This window comes from Ochotona princeps, chromosome 21 (genome assembly GCF_030435755.1).
Source record: "Ochotona princeps isolate mOchPri1 chromosome 21, mOchPri1.hap1, whole genome shotgun sequence".
NCBI lineage: Eukaryota > Metazoa > Chordata > Mammalia > Lagomorpha > Ochotonidae > Ochotona > Ochotona princeps.
Window position 1 is genome coordinate 3,611,187 of NC_080852.1, and position 19,170 is coordinate 3,630,356.

General features: G+C 46.4%; 1 protein-coding gene and 1 pseudogene across 1 annotated transcript; both read left to right on the forward strand.

Moving 5' to 3' along the window:
* Positions 1–19,170, forward strand: part of LOC131482929 (zinc finger protein 850-like) — a 420,589-nt pseudogene that overhangs the window by 358,042 nt on the left and 43,377 nt on the right.
* LOC131482857 (SS18-like protein 2) lies at positions 2,991–3,262 on the forward strand. Its single transcript, XM_058678710.1, has one exon. The coding sequence runs from the start codon at positions 3,011–3,013 to the stop codon at positions 3,239–3,241; it is 231 nt and encodes a 76-aa protein (XP_058534693.1). The 5' UTR covers positions 2,991–3,010; the 3' UTR covers positions 3,242–3,262.

Consider the following 19,170-nt stretch of genomic DNA (forward strand, 5'->3'; position numbering starts at 1 on the left):
ACACTCACTTCTAGGCTGCCCACCCCCACAGACTTCCTGCTGCTCCGGGACAAGGCAGGCTAGAGTTGCAAGGAATTTGGAGCAAAACAATGCAGCAACCTGTTTCTTGTTTCACATGAAACAGTTTTCATGCAGAGAACTCCAGTTTGCAAAGCAGGATTTATTTCATAAGAGGAAGGAAAATGGCTTCTATCCCAGTGGCAGGAGGGACTCCAAGAGAAAAGACCCAAGAAAATCTAGGAAATGGTGTCTTTTCAGCACCATGCTAGCGGGATCACAAGAGTCACCCCAGTAGAGAGAAAGAAACTCCAGAAAAGACAGTGAGGCTTGGAACTTCCTTCTGCCAATAATGTGAGGTAGGCAACTAGCTCATGGTCATGAGCTTGGAAGCCACGCCCACCCCGACATCTCGGCATTCTCTTCTGCACACCTGTGATGCTCCTTTACCAGCACCAAACCTGAGAGGGGCAGAATTGCATTGTTATAGCATCACTTCCTTCGCAAGCCCCCATGAAGGCCCATGAGAGGGAGGGGCTCAAACTTTTGGTCACGTGCTTCCCTAACACTTGTACTCCGACTTGTTCTCTGGCTTCCCATGGAAAAACTGCGAGGACAAGTAGTCCTGGAGTATGAACTCTGTGTGTCTGTATTCACCCTCTGTTCACTGCTTAGAGGGAACAGTAAATATGTTAATGCTAAGATGCTTTGTATTTCATTTTTTATTATTTATTTATTTATTAAAGATTTATTTTATTTTATTACAAAGTCAGATATACAGAGAGGAGGAGAGACAGAGAGGAAGATCTTCCGTCCGATGATTCACTCCCCAAGTGAGTCGCAACAGCCGGTGCACGCCGATCTGAATCCGGGAACCTGGAAAATCTTGCGAGTCTCCCATGCGGGTGCAGGGTCCCAATGCATTGGGCCATCCTCGACTGCTTTCCCAGGCCACAAGCAGGGAGCTAGATGGGAAGTGGAGCTGCCAGGATTAGAACCGGCGCCCATAAGGGATTCCAGGGTGTTCAAGGTGAGGACTTTAGCCGCTAGGCCACACCACTGGGCCCTCTTTTTTTTTTTTTTATCACAAAGTCAGATAAACAGAGAGGAGAAACAGAGAGGAAGTTCTTTCATCCGATGATTAACTTGCTGAGTGACCACAATGGCTGGTGCTGAGCCAATCCAAAGACAGGAGATGGGAACTGTTCTGAGTCTCCCACTTAAGTGTAGGGTCCCACAGCTTTGGACCATGTTTGACTGCTTTCCCAGGCCACAAGCAAGGAGCTGAATGAGAAGCCAAGTTGCCAGGTTTAGAACCGGAGCCCATGGGTAATACCAGTGCATTCAAGTCGAGGACTTTAGACACTAGGCCACTGCGCCGGGCCCTGCTTTGTATTTCTAATTTACATATTTTCAAGAGTTGCAGGATAGGTGAGGCCTGGCAGTAATGGAATGTGGGCTGAGAAACCAGGGAAGGTGGATGTCTGCTGCTTTGTCAGTGTGTCCCTGTATGTCTCTTGGAATAACTTATATTGCTGGGAAAGCGGGAACATAGGTCTTCAGTTTCATGGGTGAGCTTCAGGGTAATGTCTCTTGGTGTTTCAGGGTAAAACCTCTTGGTGTTTCCTTTCAGACTGGATTGTCACATGGACTTGTGATTTGCTAATTTCAAGTGGGCCCCATAATCACCAATCTTGGCTTACAAAGACTCCTTAAAACACGCTAGATAGTCTGGAGTGGTCTTGCTTGCACCCCACAACACCATCCTGAACCAGAATGCTCAAGAGCAATTCCTTTGACAAGGACCAGAGCTGAGATTTGGGGGAGCTGGGGTGAGCTCTGTCTCACTGCTTTGGATGTGGCAACAGCTCTAAGAGATGGGGATTGATATGCTGATTCTATCCTTTTGTTCCCTCCCAAAGAAGAATTGCTCCAGGAAGGATAAGGAAATAGGGGAAAATCCAGTTCTTACAGTTTACAAGATAATTTTACCAGGTACCAGGGGATTCGAACTGCCTACTGTGCAGTCTGACTCCTCACATACTCCTCCAGTGCTTTTAAGCACACAGCAGCCCTCTGCTTGTTCCAGGGCAGGCAGGCTAGGACAGCCTCCCCTTTCATTAAGCATGCCTGCCCCGCTGCCAAGCTTGTTGCTTAAAGGCCACAGGAGCTCTGGCAGTGCCCACCATACCCCCAGCCTGCCTGCTGTGGCTATAAGGCCAGGCCTTCTTAAAACACCCTAGGTTTGATTGGAGTGATCTTGCCCACACCCCAAAAACATTGCTAGTGCTTCAGGACAGAAAGATAGCCTTTGCTAATCTCTTCAATTACTTACTTCACTCATTTACAATAAATAAGTGAATTAATAATAAAAGGTATGTTCATTCTGCCGGGCAAAAAGACATTGGAAAATCCTGGAGATGAGTTTTGAGTGTAACACATGGGAAATCGATGTACAGGACAGCACCTCCAAATACAACAGAGAAGCAGGGACTGTGATCAAGGCCAGTGGACAGAATTGGCCATCAGTGATTCCCGCAGCTGCACCTGCTCATATCTAATGTTTCCCCCTTGTACATGTGCCAAAACCTGGGTGCTGTTATGTGAATTATTTCATTTTTAATACCCACAGGAACTGCATTAGGTCAAAATTACTTATTTTACACCAAAGAAATACAAGTTGGGGCCCACTTTTTTCCTATAAGAGACCAATAAAGAAGCCCACATCCCATGTTGGAGTGCTTAGGTTTGATTGCATGCTCTGAATCTAGCCTGTTGCTATTACACACTCTGGGGAGGCAGACTCAGTGTTCAAAAGTTAGCTGTAGCACCACACGCTCAGATTGAGTTCCTGGCTTTCAGCTCTGGAAAGTTCTGGCATGCCAGTCATTAGAACAGTGAGCCAGCAGGTGGAAGAACTCTGTTGTATTATCTCTGTCTTCCTCTCACATAAGTATTAACAAACTGAGATTTAAGAAAGAAGAGTTGCTGAGTGTCTGCCAGGCTCCCTGGCATGTCAGTGGCCTTCATTCCTGACTGGCTGTGGGGCAGTGCTGAAATCAATCAGGAGACGACCCAGCGGCTCCTGGAGGAGAATGATCAGCTCATCCGCTGCATCATGCAGTACCAGAACAAGGGCCAAGCCCACGAGTGTGTCCAGTACCAGCATGTGTTACATAGAAATTTCATTTATCTAGCTACCATTACAGATGCCAGTCCAGCCAGTACGTCACAAGCCAAATAACCTTCCAGTTGGCTATTGTGAAAAGAAGCCAATATAATCCCTCTCCTACAAAATCTTTGCGAATTCAACTACTCAGAATGTGAAGGAAATCCCTATTGTAAAAATATGAAGATTAGGGCCCGGCGGCATGGCCTAGCGGCTAAAGTCCTCACCTTGAAAGCCCCAGGATCCCATATGGGCGCCGGTTCTAATCCTGGCAGCTCCACTTCCCATCCAGCTCCCTGCTTGTGGCCTGGGAAAGCAGTCGAGGACGGCCCAAGGCTTTGGGACCCTGAACCCGCGTGGGAGACCCGGAAGAGGTTCCAGGTTCCCGGCTTCGGATCGGCACGCACTGGCCCATTGCGGCTCACTTGGGGAGTGAATCATCAGACGGAAGATCTTCCTCTCTGTCTCTCCTCCTCTCTGTATATCTGACTTTGTAATAAACTGAATAAATCTTTAAAAAATATGAAGCTTAATAACTTAATTATGTTTTCAATGTAAACACTGATTTTCATAATCAAGCAGAACCCTCAAGAGATTGGCTCAGATGTTGTCTTTCCTGAAACCAAAGTACGTTTGGAAACGACGGGCATCGTCATGGCCACATTTTTGTTGCACCTTAAGAAGTTTCAGCTGGGTTTGTGTGGTCAGACTCTGGCCTTGCCAAATGGACATGCCATTGTGCCTTCCTTCCTGCCAGTTTGTAAATACACACCCCTGACTGTTTTCAGGCTTGAAATAAAGCTTGCTTTTCCAGAAAAAAAAAAGTAAGATGAGTAATTTGCCCATGGTATATAATCAGTAAGTGGCAATGTGAGATGAACTTTCACTATTAAAATTTCATTTTAATCCCATTTTATACTACTTTCTAATCACTGAAGGGAAGAAAATGGTCACATCAGGCAAGTGACCCCCAACACAAACACACAGCTATACTGAAGCAACATCCAGACTGCAGAGACCAAGAGATCAAACAAGGTAAAGTTCAGTACATTGGTGGTAAGAGAACAACTGCTGGGTGGGAGACCCTGGAGGTGCTCCTGGCTCCTGGCCTTGGATCAGCTCAGCTCTGGCTGTTGCTGCCACTTGAGAAAAAGAACCAGTTGATGAAAGATTTTTCTTTCTCTCTCTCTGTAATCTGACATTCCAACAAAAACAAATCTTTAAAACAAACACCACCAGTGATGTTACTATGATTCTCCCATAAAACACACACAAACACACACACATGTTCCATCACTCTCTCTGCTCTATATTTATCTATATCTATATATAGAGAGAGAGATATAAAGTTATAGATAGATAGATAGATAGATATAGATATAGATATACCAGCCTCCTTTGAGTCCTGTATGGATATATAGATATAACTATATAGATAGATAGATATAGATATATAGCAGAAAGCTTGACAGAAAGAAAACACTTTGTCCCAAAGCACTTGAATGGAATGGGAGAACAGTTACTTGCATTTCTTCCCTGCTGTGGATGTGCACATCACACAGATCCAGACTGCACAGCACCAAGTGGCCCATCAGGCTCTGTGTTGGCCCTTCTTGCACTGGCACAGCACTACCCACCACTCCTGGAGACTTTAAGGGAAGTTCTAAAATAACAGCTTCTTTTTTTGTTTGCTTGCTTGTTTCTTTCTTTAATGGTACTGTTACTGACCGCCTGCCCGCTGCTGGAATAATATCAGCAAATTGTTCAGAGTTGTAATAGAAACTTTATTGGAAAATCCACTCCTGGGCCCCCTTTACGCAGAAGGGAAAGAGCAGGGAGGCGAAAAGGGCAACTGAGATACAGGCGGAGGAGTTTTATAACCCCCCGACACATGGGCAGGGAAAGGGACTGTCCGTGCCCCCAACTATGTAAGGAATGTCCATTCAGGTGTGCCACTGGTCAGTTGGAATCCCGTCAGGTTAGTGCCGTAACTGGCTCCTGTGGCACCTTGGTTCCAGGCTGAAGCCTGGGAAATACGTCAGGCTGGAGCAGACCAGCACCTGTCTCCAGTGCCCTGGGCAGCCATCAGGTACCTTGAGAATCTGATATGTGGGTCAAAGAACCCCACCTTTTTAAAAAGATTTTATTTATTTTTATTGCAAAGTCACATATACAGAGAGGAAGACAGACAGGAAGATCTTCCAATCAATGATTCACTCTCCAAGTGACCACAATGGCCGGTGTTATGCCGACCTGAAGCCAGGAGCCAGGAACTTCCTCCAGGATTCCCACACAGGTGCTAGGTCCCAAGGCTTTGAGTCTTCCTCAAATGCTTCCCCAGGCCACAAGCAGGGAGTTGGATTGGAAGTGAGCTGCTGGGATTAGAACCTGCGTCTGTATGGGATCCTGGCGCATTCAAGCCGAGGATGCTAGCTGCTAGGCCATTGCACAGGGCCCAAAATAATAGCTGCTATACAATCCCTCTGAGCCTGTACTAATCCTCCACCAGCCTCACAACCACAACCTGCTGGCCCCCCGGCAGTGAGTTCTACAGTTGTGGGGCTAGGAATTGCTGCCTAGGTAACTCCACGTTCAGCCCACTATACTTCTGGGTTGCAATTCAATCCTGAACACTCCCAACGACACAGTAACATTTCCTTTGAAGGTAAGCGAGGGTACTGAGACCTGGTAGTTTGGGGGAGAGGGACCAAATGATCTTCATGAGTCAGACTGATAATATCAGCCTCCTTTGAGTCCTGTGTAGAACTTGTTATCACTGAACAATGTTGAGCACTGAACACCAGTCCATGCAAAAGCTAAGCCTGGGGGCTGGGTGGTTGTCTAGCAGGATCAGATCTTAGTACCTGACAGAATGATGGATAAGGATATGGGTCACATTGGGCAGGGCCATAACATTAACCAGCACATAAGAGAACGATTTCCAGGATAGATTCTGTGGAGCATGTAGACCAAACCCTGTGGAAATACTAGTCCCATGTAGGCCAAACCCTGTGGAAATACTAGTCCCACTGGTTAGCTCAAGAGTTTGGGCAGTGATGGACTAAGCTAGGTGTGATCAAGGAGCCTGCCATCACTCATGGGTAAAGGAATCAACAACAGTGTGGGCTGGTAAAGGCAGCAGCACTCAAATGTGCATCCTAAATAGGGTGTGGGGTGGTCCAGGCTACAATGTTCACCAGCTCATACAAGTCCAAATGGAAGGATGGACTATGCCCAACAATGGCCTAACACCCACTGGCATGTATGAGAACTGGGTCTGGGAGTGGGTCAAGTGGAGGAACTTAGAAATTACCCTGGTGTGTCCATAGCTACTGCTGGTGAACACAGGGTCTAGGCCTGAGGGTTGGACAAGCTGGCAAAAGAAGTTCCAATGGCAGGCTAATGCGTGGGTCAGCAAAGGAATGGGATGGACCAGGCAGGTCCAAGCAAACCTTTGTTTACATGCAAAAATATAAACCATGATGGAGCCCAAGTCATGCCGAGCTAGGCTCTTATACTTACTGGTCTGCACGAGTCAGGGATGCTAGACCACAGCATCAAAGGCAAAGACTAAGATAGGTGAGGGGCTGTGCCAAGCTGAGTCAAAGCAACCACTGACATATGTGCAATGTATGGCTGGAAACAGGCCTGCGTCAGGAGCTAAGGGGACATCCTAGCTAGGCTGGGGTCCCAACTGAGGAGCGCAGGGGATGGAGTGAGGGCTGCATTCTGGTCTGGGTATGGCTGCAGTCTCCCTTGACACAAGTGTGGACTGGGACTGGACGCACCAAGCCGGGCTAGACTCCAACACACATCTGGTGCTCTGGAGGACCAGGGTAGATATAGGTTGGACTAGGCTAGGTCTCTGCCCCTACTGAGCCATGTGTGAGCTGTGTTTGCATATGGATGAGCCTTGGCTGGGCTGAAACATCCAACGATAAGAACCAAAATGGATTGAGGGCCAGTTAGGGAAGACCAATGTTCCTGCTAGGACAGGAGGTGGCCTGAGTAGGGCTGGCTCTTGGACTAACCAGTATGTGTGAAATCTGGCATTGGAAAAGGTTCTGATGGAGCAATCTGGGCAACTCCTCTGTCAGGACAAAACCCTGCAGCTACCCACAAGAAGCACAACAAGGAACAGCCCCAGACCAGGGCAGGGAAAGATACCCACTGGTATACATTTGGCACAGGTCAGGGGTGGGCCAGGCTGAACCAGTTCACATCAGCCATTGATGAATCCAAGCAACAGAACAGAGTGGGTCGTGCCAGATATGGTCACAACACATACCAGCACACATTACAGCTGGGATAGGGTACACGCTGGGCTGGGCTTGACTGTAACCCTCACCAGCTGGAATTTGGGGTGAGCTGGCCTAGGCAGGTTACAGCACCCACTAGCAAAGGCTGAGATACAGTGGGCCATGCCAGACTGGGCTACAGCACAAGTAGGAACCAGAGGGAGGGGGTAAAGCTGGTAGGAGGAATGTGGAGGACCCCCTGCTGGAACATCTCACCCACTGGACAGCATGAATCGGGATGTGGACAGACCAGACCAGGTAGGGCTATAACACCTGTGGGCTTCATGCGAGCCAGATCAGTTAAGAGCCAGGATTGGTTGACTGTCCCTACTGGGGCAAACATAAAGTAGAAAGGGTAAGGGTTGGATTGGTTTTAAAAAGCATCAGAAGGGCCCGGCAGCAAGGCCTAGCAGCTTAAGTCCTCGCCTTGAACGTTCCAGGATCCCATATGGGTGCCAGTTCCAATCCCTGCAGCCGCACTTCCCATTCAGCTCCCTGCTGTGCTCTGGAAAAGCAGCCAAGGATGGCCCAATGCTTTGGGACCCTGCACCCATGTGGGAGACCCAGAGGAGGTTCCTGGTTCCCGGCTTCGGATCAGCGCATCAACCTTTGCGGCTCACTTGGGGAGTGAATCATTGGACAGAAGATCTTCCTCTCTGTCTCTCCTCCTCTCTGTATATCTGACTTTGTAATGAAAATAAATAAATCTTAAAAAAACAAAAAGCATCAGAAAGCAGATGCTGGCACAGGTGGCTAATTTGTTAAGTTAAACTGCACAACCATCTGGAAAGTGCATGATCTGGGAGTGGGATTGGCCTAATAAGGAAAAAGTGGGCACCTCCTTCTTGGGTCACCACACCCAATGGAAAGCATGAAATCCTGGACTGGGGCAGGTGTGGTTCAACAGAATGGCACTCAACAGCATGTGTGTGGGCTGGACGCTGGACCTGGTTTGGGTGAACTAGGCTTCAATGCCCTTTGACATGTATGAGAGCTGAATGGGATATGGGACAGACTGAACTAGTCTGCTGCACATTCTGGCAGGCATGGGAACTAGGGCAGGGGATGGGTCTGGTAGGGGCTATTGTGGCTGGCTGTAACTAGGATGCAGCTCCCACTGGTTTAGGTGAGGGCCAAGTGTGTGCTGGGCAGCATCAGGCTGGACTGCAACATTCATTGGTTTCAGTGGAAGACAGGACTGGAAACAGCACTGACCTAGCAAATGCAACCACAGCTGATTGGGGCAATGTACAATACTGGGCCCTGTACTTGCAAGACACACAAGAATCTAGTCCAGGATCACCTCAAAGTATCATTGGGGATGTCCCCACTCAAACTGCTGGACTCAGAACAATACCCAAGAAGAGAAGTGCAGGTTCCATGGTCTGCCATGGAGTGCAAGTACCAGAGCCGAGCCTCCTCAGAGGCTCAGAATGGAGTATTGGAGAGCATAACCAGGTACACATGGAGCATATGGCAGTCTATCGGAACCGGCAGAGGATACCTGGCACCACAACAGAGGACAGAATAAATCAATCCACTACCCCAGCCATATGTTGCCAGTGAAAAACTGGGCAAACAAAGACTCTAAGGTAGACTACATCAATCAGTGGATTCTGCAGCAACTTCATTGTGATTGGAATGGTCAGATTGGCAATAATTCCTAAGTGTTGAGGTATCAAAACCACTTGATCAAAACCCTCGGAGAATGCCCTACATCGGGGACCTAGGATAGGTGGGAGGCTGGATGGGACTTCTCCCTTTATCTTCCCCTTTACCCCAGACACAGAAAAAAAAAAAAAAAAAAGAGGGCCCTGCGGTGTGGCCTAGTGGCTAAAGTCCTCGCCTTGAACGCCCCGGGATCCCATATGGGCGTTGGTTCTAATCCCGGCAGCTCCACTTCCCATCCAGCTCCCTGCTTGTGGCCTGGGAAAGCAGTTGAGGACGGACCAATGTGTTGTTATTCTGCACCAGCGTGGGAGACCCGGAAGAGGTTCCCGGCTTCAGATCAGCGCGCACCAGCCGTTTCGGCTCACTTGGGGAGTGAATCATTGGACAGAAGATCTTCCTCTGTCTCTCCTCTCTGTATATCTAACTTTGTAATAAAACAAATAAATCTTTAAAAAAAAAAAAAAACAGAGAATGTGGAAATAATTGTCTTACCCACTCTCCTGTAGCCCTTGAACCTTTGTGCCCTAATTAGCCATGTAAAGATTGTTAAAAAAAAAATGAGACACATATCCTGGTATCTTAATAAAGGAAAGAAAATGCAATCTACAACAGGAGATGTGGACATCTAGTAGAGTGGATCAGCAACTAGTTAGGAGACGCTCATCCTACACTGGACTTCCTGTGTTTGTGTTATCACTACACAACAAATTCCATCTTGCTGCTAACACACTCCCTGGAAGCAGGCAGGGAATTTCTCAAGTATGTGAGTCATTGCAATTGCTATCATGGACACAGATTTAGTTCCTGGCTCCTGTTTTTGCCTTGAACATGTCACAGTCTTGCAGGACTTTAAGGAGTTAACCAGATGATAGATCACTTTGCCTCTATAAGTAGTGCAAATAAAATAAATGAACAAAAATTATTTCTAAAATAAGATAAAAAAGTCAGATATACAAAGAGGAGGAGAGACAGAGAGGAAGATCTTCTGTCCGATGACTCAATCCCGAGTGACGGCAAAGACCAGTGCTGTGTTGACCAAAAGCTAGGGGCCAGGAACTTTCTCCAGGTCTTCCACAAAGGTACAGGGTCCCAAGGCTTCAGATTGTCCTCAATTGCTTTTCCAGGCCACAAGCAGGAAGCTGTACAGAACAGGACTTTCAGGATTAGAACCTGCACCCATATAGGTTCCTGGTGTGTTCAAGGCAAGGACTTTGGCCACTAGGCCACAGCGCTAGGCCCAAGAAAAGTAATCTAAAAACAACAGTTGACTTGGCTGTGTAATGCAACTTTTCACACACAATTTAGAGGGCCACATGCTTCTTCCCAGTGATTATAAATAAAGCATCACATTATTGAAGGAAACTCTCATAGACCAACTAGGGAAGGTACACACCAACTGGCAGTAATCAGGACAAGTTAATGCTTCAGTATCAGTGCCAAGCCAGTGCGAACTGCTACTTAGCAATGTGATCAGAGATCTCAGTTAACACTACATGAAGACAATAAAATCTACCAAGTCCTAGAGAAACACAAAATAAGTGCTCATGAAGGAAATGTTAGACTCCAGTCCTTCTACCCTAACAATACTTCATACACCATCAGAATTTACCCACAGTTTGCAACCTAAGAATATTGACCCATATGGAAAACACTTGACATAGTTAGCATATGAGAAATAAAAAGCAAGAAAAATGTCATCACCAGTATCAAACGCTAAAGCAGGGCTCAGCCCTGTGACCTAGCAAACAGTCCTCGCCTTGAATGTGCCAGGGTCACATATGAGTGCCAGATCTTATCCCGGCAGCCCTACTTCTGATCTAGCTCCTTTCTTGGATGCTGGGAAAGCACTCAAGGGTGGACCAAAGCCTTGGGACTCTGCACCCGCAAGGGAGACCTGAAAGAGCCTCCTGCCTCCTGCTTTGAATTGGCATGGCTCCAGCCATTGCGGTCACTTAGGGAGTGAATCATCAGACAGAAGATCTTCCTCTCTGTCTTTTCTCTCTATATCTCTGACTTTGCAATGAAAATAAATAATTCTGAAAGAAAGAAAGAAAGAAAGAAAGAAAGAAAGAAAGAAAGAAAGAAAGAGAGAGAGAGAGAGAGAGAAAGAAAGAAAGAAAGAAAGAAAGAAAGAAAGAAAGAAAGAAAGAAAGAAAGAAAAGAAAAGAAAGCAGGCAAGCTTCTTTAAACCCCTAACGCAAAGGCCAGCATTGGGGTATAATATGTAAAGCTGCCAACTGCAGCACCAGCATCCCATATGGAATCAGCTGTTCCACTTCCAGCCCAGCTCTCTGTGAATCTCCTGGGAAAAGCAGTGGAAGATCATCCAAGTGCCTGGGCCCTGATCACCCACATGCAAGACCTGGAGGAAGCTGCAGGCTCCAGGACTCAGCTTAGTGCAGCACTAGTTATTTTAGCCACCTGCATAGTGAGCCAGTGGGCAGCAGATCTCTGTCTCTTACTTTTTAATTCTCAGTTGAAAATGAACAAATACAATAAACAAAAACATTTTTAAAAAAGAAAAGAAAGACATTTTTAAGGTTAATTTATTTGAATGAGAAGAGAAAGAGATTCATCTTTTGGCTCACTCCATGTATGGCAGCACTTTCTGGTCCCAAAAAAGCAAGGAAATGAGAGCTTCTTCTGGGTGTCCCACAGGGGCACAGGAACCCAAGCATTTGGGACATGTTAGGCTGCTCTCCCAGATTTCTCAGTGAGGAGCAGAACTGCAAAGGAAGCAGCCACATCTTGAACCCCTATGCAGGTAGCAGCTTGATTCACTGTGATACCACATTACTGAAAAATACAGTTTAAGACATCACAAACATCAAGCATCAGACAGTACTAGGATGTAGTCGTCCCTGGGGATGGAAGCTCAAAGAGATCAAGGCCTGAACTGAAAAAGGCTTTTTTCTAGATGAGTATGCAGTTTATACTGTTTACAGTCTCACTGAAAACTTCACAGAAATTAAAGTTGTCAAGAAGTTAGTTTTCTTTCTCTGAGACCATTGCATAAACTCTGATCCCATGCAAGAGAACAAAGATGTGACATGCCAATCAGGGCACAGCATTCCTGCCTAAGTGAGCAAACTGGAAATCAAAGCACCAGGACATGACAGAGAATGAGCTCTGGGAAGCAGCCTGCTTACACTTCACAGGGAGACTCACACTCAGCAGCTTCCCCATGTTCCCAGGCCTTGGGGATCACTCTCACTGAGGACACAGTGCACAGGGGGCTCACTGCACTGATGGAGAGAATCCTAAGCAGCCAGAAATGTGGCAGTGTGGACCTGGGAACTCCTCACAGCCTGCAGTGTCTCCTCCAGCATCTTCACTCTCTGCTGCAACCACACATTTAAGATCAAGTGAACGCTGTGGCCTCTGTGATTTTTTTTTTAACACCAAATATGTTTGCTTAATACCAATTTGCCACCAAGAATTAGTCACAACACAATTAAACTATTTCATCATCTGCAATTAGTAGAGGCCTCAGGGCCAAGGCTCAATCTCTATACACAGGAGCAGGCTAATGTTAGTGGATAGCAGGTGTTAGCTCTTCTGGGTCTTATGTCCCTTTTAAGAAGTTACCTAGGATGCCCAGCACAGTATCCTACTGGTTAGAGTCCTCCCCTTGCATGGGCCAGGATCCCAAGTAGATGCTGGTTGTAATTCCTGTGATTCCACATCCTATTCAACTCCCTGCATGTGGACCGGGAAGGCAGTGGAGGACAGACCAAAGCCGCCAAAATTTCACCTTCACCAAAATCATTTGTTGGTACAAATTATCCTCTGACTAAACCAACTTGTGGCTGCAAAATGAAACTGCTGTGTATCCCAATCTCACCACCCTAGGATTTACCTGGGCCTTTGCCAAGGTTTTACTCCCTAGGTAGCCAAGGCTGAGAGAATGCAGAGTGCATCAATCATTTCTTTAGATGACATTAATATGTCACCAAGGAATGGAGCTCTGGATGGGTAAAGAATATATGAATGCTCCGAGAGGCTATCTATATAAAACAGATGGACCACTATAGACGCCCTCCAGTTTTAGGGCATCAGCTGCCACTCTGAATAGCAACCTCCAATCTACTGCTGTCTTTCAATGGGACTGAGTGAGCCACAGGATGAGATAGTCTGTTACACTTTTGGGCCTGGTGCAGTGGCTCAGCAGCTAAAGTCCTTGGCTGCAGCGTGCCGGGATTCCATATGGGCCCCGGTTCTAATCACAGCAGCTCCACTTTCCATCCATTCCCTGTTTGTGACCAGGGAAAGCAGTTGAGGAAGTCTCAGCTCCGTGGGACCCTGAACACCTGTGGGACACCTGGAGGAAGCATTGTGCTCCTGGCTTCGGATCTGCACAGCACTGGCAGTTCCGGTCACTTGGAGAGTGAGTCATCGGATGGAGATGTTCTTCCCTGTCTCTCCTGTCTGTATTTCTGGTTTTCTAATAAAAACAAATCAAGTTTTTAAATTAAAAAAAAACATGCAATAAAAAACCAATTGTTCTGAAGTCAGAAAAACAAGAGTGCAGTGGGGACCCTGTAAATGTTTCAATGGGGGATCATATGTTTGGACATTCTAATAAAATGTATGCACTTAAGTTAGATAAAAGGAGAAGAACTAAAATTTGGAAGATTAATTTAGTTTTTTTCTTGTTTACTGGGCAGACCTTTTCATCCACTCTCTCACTTCCCACATTCCTGCAACAGCCACAACACCAAAAATAAGTCAGGTTTTGCACACTGGTCCCCAAGGCACTGTCTCTACCTCCCAGCCTGGCCAGTAGCTGCACACTGCATTTGCACAGAAATGAAACCCAGGTATTCTGATGGAGACACAGGAGTCCCAATGTCATCTTAACCACTGTTACACACACCCACACAGGGCAGGGATGCCTTCCTGTGCTGTGTCAGGTGGGCATTCATTGCTTTTCTCCAAAGCCTTTTGTTCATAGTAAACAGTTCTTTTAAAGAGCATACACTTATTTTGTGGGGACAAAAAAGGACAGATTAGTAAAGTTGAATGAACTTTGTCTTGGGAGGAAATAGCGCATACTGTTGCAGATTCCCAGGGCAGATGTCAGCACTTGGCATTCAGGAGGAAGATCTGGACATTTAGGGGTTTATTCCCTGCCTTAATGTGCTCTGGCTCATCATCCTCTAAAATTCAGGTTACATCTAACCAAATTATAAGAACTTGAGAAGAGGGGACAGGTGGTAGCATATCAGAGGCCATCGGGTTAAGGTACTTCAGGAAACTGGCACCTGAAAGGTTTATTGCTCAGGGTTTCTTACAAAGCCCCTTTGCGAGAGTCCCTGTGCACTCCCTTGGCTTGTCTACAAGGGCGCTGTGCCAAGCACAGCACCAGCACCACATGCTGCCCCTCAACCTTGCAGCAAAACTTGGAGGAAAACAAGGCTGTTGGTTCTAACTGCTGGAGTCTGTGCTGCTCTGGTGTCAGCAACAAGAAAACTGCCCCAGACCCTTAGGAGGAGCTTCACTGAGGACTGAGCTGGGGGCTCCAGACGCTGTGGCTCAAGTCAAAGCATACCTTCACATAAAGAAAAAGGAAACCCTGCCCAACATGAAGGTCGAACTGTCCCTGGGCACTCCCCCTCCTCATCCTCCCTGCACAATGGGTTCAACTGGGAGGCCTAGTGTTCAAGGTCAGTGCTGCAGAGTGAGGACCCCAAGGGCCCCCTCCTGGCCCCCGCCCGCCCGCCCCGGGGCCTCAGGAGATGCTCTCACACACTCACCCTTCCCAGCTTCTGATGAGTCAGGGGGTCCTGCAGAGGCTCCTGCAGGGAGGGAGCTCACAGGACAGCACTGGCTCAGCCACCTGTGCCTCTCCACCAGCACAACCAGCAACGTGGCTATGGCGGCGCCCACAACAACTTCTTGCCTGCTGCCACAGGGCTTCCTGGGAGCTCCTTACTTGACTGCTCCCAGGACTACTCATGACACCATAATGTGCAGCCAATCACAATCACAATCACAAAGGGCAGTCAGCTAGGATTCTGGAGGGAGGGGGAGTGAGGGGCGGGGCTTCACCTAAGCCTGGAAGGGGCCTCCTCTCTTGCAGCTTGAGCCTTCCAACAGCAGGGGCCTCTCCTTTCCTCCCTGCTTCAGGTTCAAGTCTGAAAAATCAGAAACAGATCCCAGGGATCTGCAGGCGAACCTCACTGAATGTTCAATAGATTCTGAGACTTTTCTTCTTTACAATGGCTTTTTTTACCCATTAGTTCATTTGACTTTTTAAAATGCAGATCTGGTCCCGGCGATGTGCCCTACTGGCTAAAGTCCTTGCCTTGAATGCACCAGTATTTCATATAGGTTCCAGTTTTAATCCCAACAGCCCTGCTGTCTGCCCATCCTGCTCCCTGCTTGTTCCATGGGAAAGCAGTTGAGCACAGCCCAAAGCCTTGGGATCTGGAGGAATTTCCTGGATCCTGGCTTTGGATCAGCCCAGCTCCAGCTCATGTGATCACTTGGGGAGTGAATCAAAGGACGGAACATCTTTCTGTCTCTCCTCCACTCTATATCTTACCTTGCAATGAAAATCGGTAAATCTTAATTTAAAAAATGTGTAACTGAAGAACATTTGAAAAATATGACATAAAGTAATTTTTTCAGTCTCATTTCTCAAACTGTTGTTTATTTCCTGGACAATATTTTATGTTTTCACAGTGTTCCTTATCTGTTTCTTATTACTACATAGTAACTTGATGGTATATATTGATCTCCGGTCTGAAAATCTTGCTTAATTCTCTCATCAGTTTAAGTTTGGTTTTCCATAAAAGGCCCATTAGTGTATATTGATAGTTTTGTGGCTTAAAACATGACCATTCTGCTACAATTTCCTTTCTGTGTTTTATTTCCTGATTTCACATTCACAACAATGTATAAGAGACAAACCAAGAAGAGGGCTTGTCCTGATTCAATCAAGCAAAAGAAAACCGGCAGTGACATATGTAATTCATATTATATTTCCTATGTTACATTATGATATGTTTTGTTATATTATGTTATGTTATGTTATGTTATGTTATGTATTTTTGTAACTTAGTTTTCACAACTTATGGCTTTTGGTTTCTCTTTTAAAACATTTGTTTTAGGGATGTTTTAAAATTTTTTGTTGGAAAATCAGATATACATAGAGGAGGCGTGACAGAGGACAATCATCCATCTGCTGATTCACTCCATAAGTGGCCAAAATGGCCAGTGTGGGGCTCCTGCAAGTCTCTCATAGGTGTACAGGGTTCCAAAGCTTTTGGCTGTCCTCAACTGCTCTTCCAGTCCACAAGCTGGGAACTGCATGGGAAGCAGGGCCCAAATGCAATCCCAGCACATACAAGGTAAGGACTTAGGCCTTTAGGCTATTACCACGGCACCTATTTAAATACATCTTGTGAACGATTACAAGTTTCATGAAGAATTGTGTTTATATTCCAGAAATTGATTATTTACGTGGCATTTCTTTCTTAATGACTTCCAATAATTTATTTTGATATTTAGTTATTTAGTGGACAGACAGATTTACATAGAGAAGGAGAGACAGAGAGCAAAGGCTTGAATCTGCTTGTTCCCTTCACAAGTGGACACAACAGCCAGAACTGAGTTGATGAGAAGCCTGGAGCCTCATCCAGGTACTCCATGTGTGTGCAGGGTCCCAAGGCTTGGTACCATCCTCGACTGCTTTCCCAGGCCACAAGCAGGGAGCTAGGTGGGAAGTGGAATTGCTGGTATGAACAGGCACCATTACGGGATCCCAGCACATATGCAAGCAGAGGATTTAGCAACTGAGCCATCATGTCAGACCCCTAATTTTTGATAATTTTCTTAATGGATTGCCACAATGGCTGGTTTTCAGTACACACAAACAAACTCATTTGAGACTCTAATTGGATCCCCACCTACTGTGCTGGTTTACGTGACATGTTCTGTGTTTCTTCCTGTGTGTTAGAAACTTATCCAAGCCTTGTCTGCCTCCTCATGTCTCGAGCCCTATATGCCTGTAGCTGGGCCTAGATGTGTATATCTCTGACCTTGTTCCTGGGACTACAGGTTTTTTGCAGTTTCAACACCTCACATGAATGTGACCTGTGCTCATCCTTGCCGTTTGTCATTAAAGAAATCTATCATTTGTGCCTGGCACAGTAGCCTAGTGGTTAGAAGTCCTTGCCTTACACTAGCAAAGATCCCATCTGAGCAATGATTCCAGTTCTGGTTTCCCCAATTCCCATCCAGCTTCCTGCTTGAGACCTGGGAAAGCAGTGGAGGATGGTCCAAAGCCTTGGAACTCTTACCAGCATGGAAAACCTGGAAGAAGTTCCTGGCTCCTGGATTAGGATCAGCTCAGCTCTGGCTTTTGCAGCCACTAGCTTTGGCTGTGGCTGCCACTTGGGGACTGAATCAGTGGATGGAAGATATTTATTTCTCATTCTTTCTGTAGATCTGACTCTTCGATAAAAATAAAACAAACCTGTAATGTCACTAATATTGTCCTGCAACACACACACATTCTCTCATATACATGTATATTTAATAGAGAGTCTGTTAGTTAAGAAAATATTTGGATCCAAAGGGGTCAAAATGCAATAGGAGATTAGTTACATATGTTTGTTCCTTATGGTAGATTGCATATCACAAAGATCCAGACTGCACAGCACCAAGTGGCCCATCAGGCTCTGTGTTGGCCCTTCTTGCACTGGCACAGCACTACCCACCATTACTGGAGACTTTAAGCGAAGTTCTAAAACAACAGTTTCTGTACAATCCCTCTGAGCCTTTATTAACGCTCCAGCAGCCTCACCACCACAGTTGGTGTGCTCCTCTAAGACAATTCCTTAAGACTGAGTGCAAAGCTGCAGCACCGTTTTATGGCCGTTGTAAGCCACAGCAAGAAATAAGTGATTGTATGCGAGAGAATCTGATTATGGAAAATCACTTAATCAGCAAAGTATCTGATGTTATAATAAACTGTATTCTAGGCAGGCATCAGGCCCCACTCCCTCAATGAAGAAAGCTGCAATCAAAGGACTTCTCAGCTATACACTCTAAGGCCTGGACTTAACAAAACACAAGCAAACCAAACTCCTCAAAGTGGTTAAGGAGGAGACAGGACACAACTGCTTAGCAGGGCCACTGTTGCTACAGGGTTTCTCTAAGAAGTCAGAAATGACTTCACATCTCTGCTTTCGCAAACACATTTTTTTTAAACTTCTGCATGTGCAGAATAAATGAGGCTTCACTTCCTTCTGCTGCACAAAAAAACTAGACAAGGAGAGGGACAAAGGTTTCCGTAAGGTACCCCAAAGTTCAAATTCCCAGATTTAATTATGTACAAGGTAAGTAAATTGTCTAATTTCCTAGGCAATTCAGTTTCTTTAACTGTAAGTTAGGGATATCATCAAAATACTTGATGTGGTCATGGGCAGGGTTAGTGAGATAATACAAATAGAGTGTTTGGCTTGCTGCCTGATTTGCACTAAGTCCCTTTTCATCATCTAATTTATTGTTTATGTTTCCAGGGACAGGCACTGTGGCACACCACATAGAGCTGCTGGCTGCTTGTGGCACCCACTTCCCATATGAGCACTGCTTCAAGTCCTGGATGATCCACATCGGATGCAGCTCTGATGTGCCTGAGAAAGCAGTGGGGAATGGTCAAGACCTTGGGCCCTGCACCCGTGGGGAAGGCCCTGAAGAAGCTCCTGAATCTTGGTGCTGAACCAGCCCTGTTTCAGCCATTGCAGCTATTTGGTTTGGGGAGTGAACTAGCACATGGAAGACCCCTTTCTTTATCCCTCCCTTTATTGTTCCAAATACAAAAACAAATTGAAAAATTCACGGCCCAGCATGGAGGCCTAGCAGCTGAAGTCCTCGCCTTGAACATATGAGTGCTGGTTCTAATCTTTGTGGCAGCAGTGGGGAACAGCCCAAAGCCTTGGAATTCTGCAGCCATGTGGGAGACCCAGAAGAAGTTCTAGCTCCTGGCTTCAGGTCGGCTCAGTTCCAGCCACGGCAGTTACTTCG

Bases quoted from the DNA above. Each gene is read 5' to 3' on its own strand.
- LOC131482857 (XM_058678710.1), top strand. From the start codon at position 3,011: ATGTCAGTGGCCTTCATTCCTGACTGGCTGTGGGGCAGTGCTGAAATC.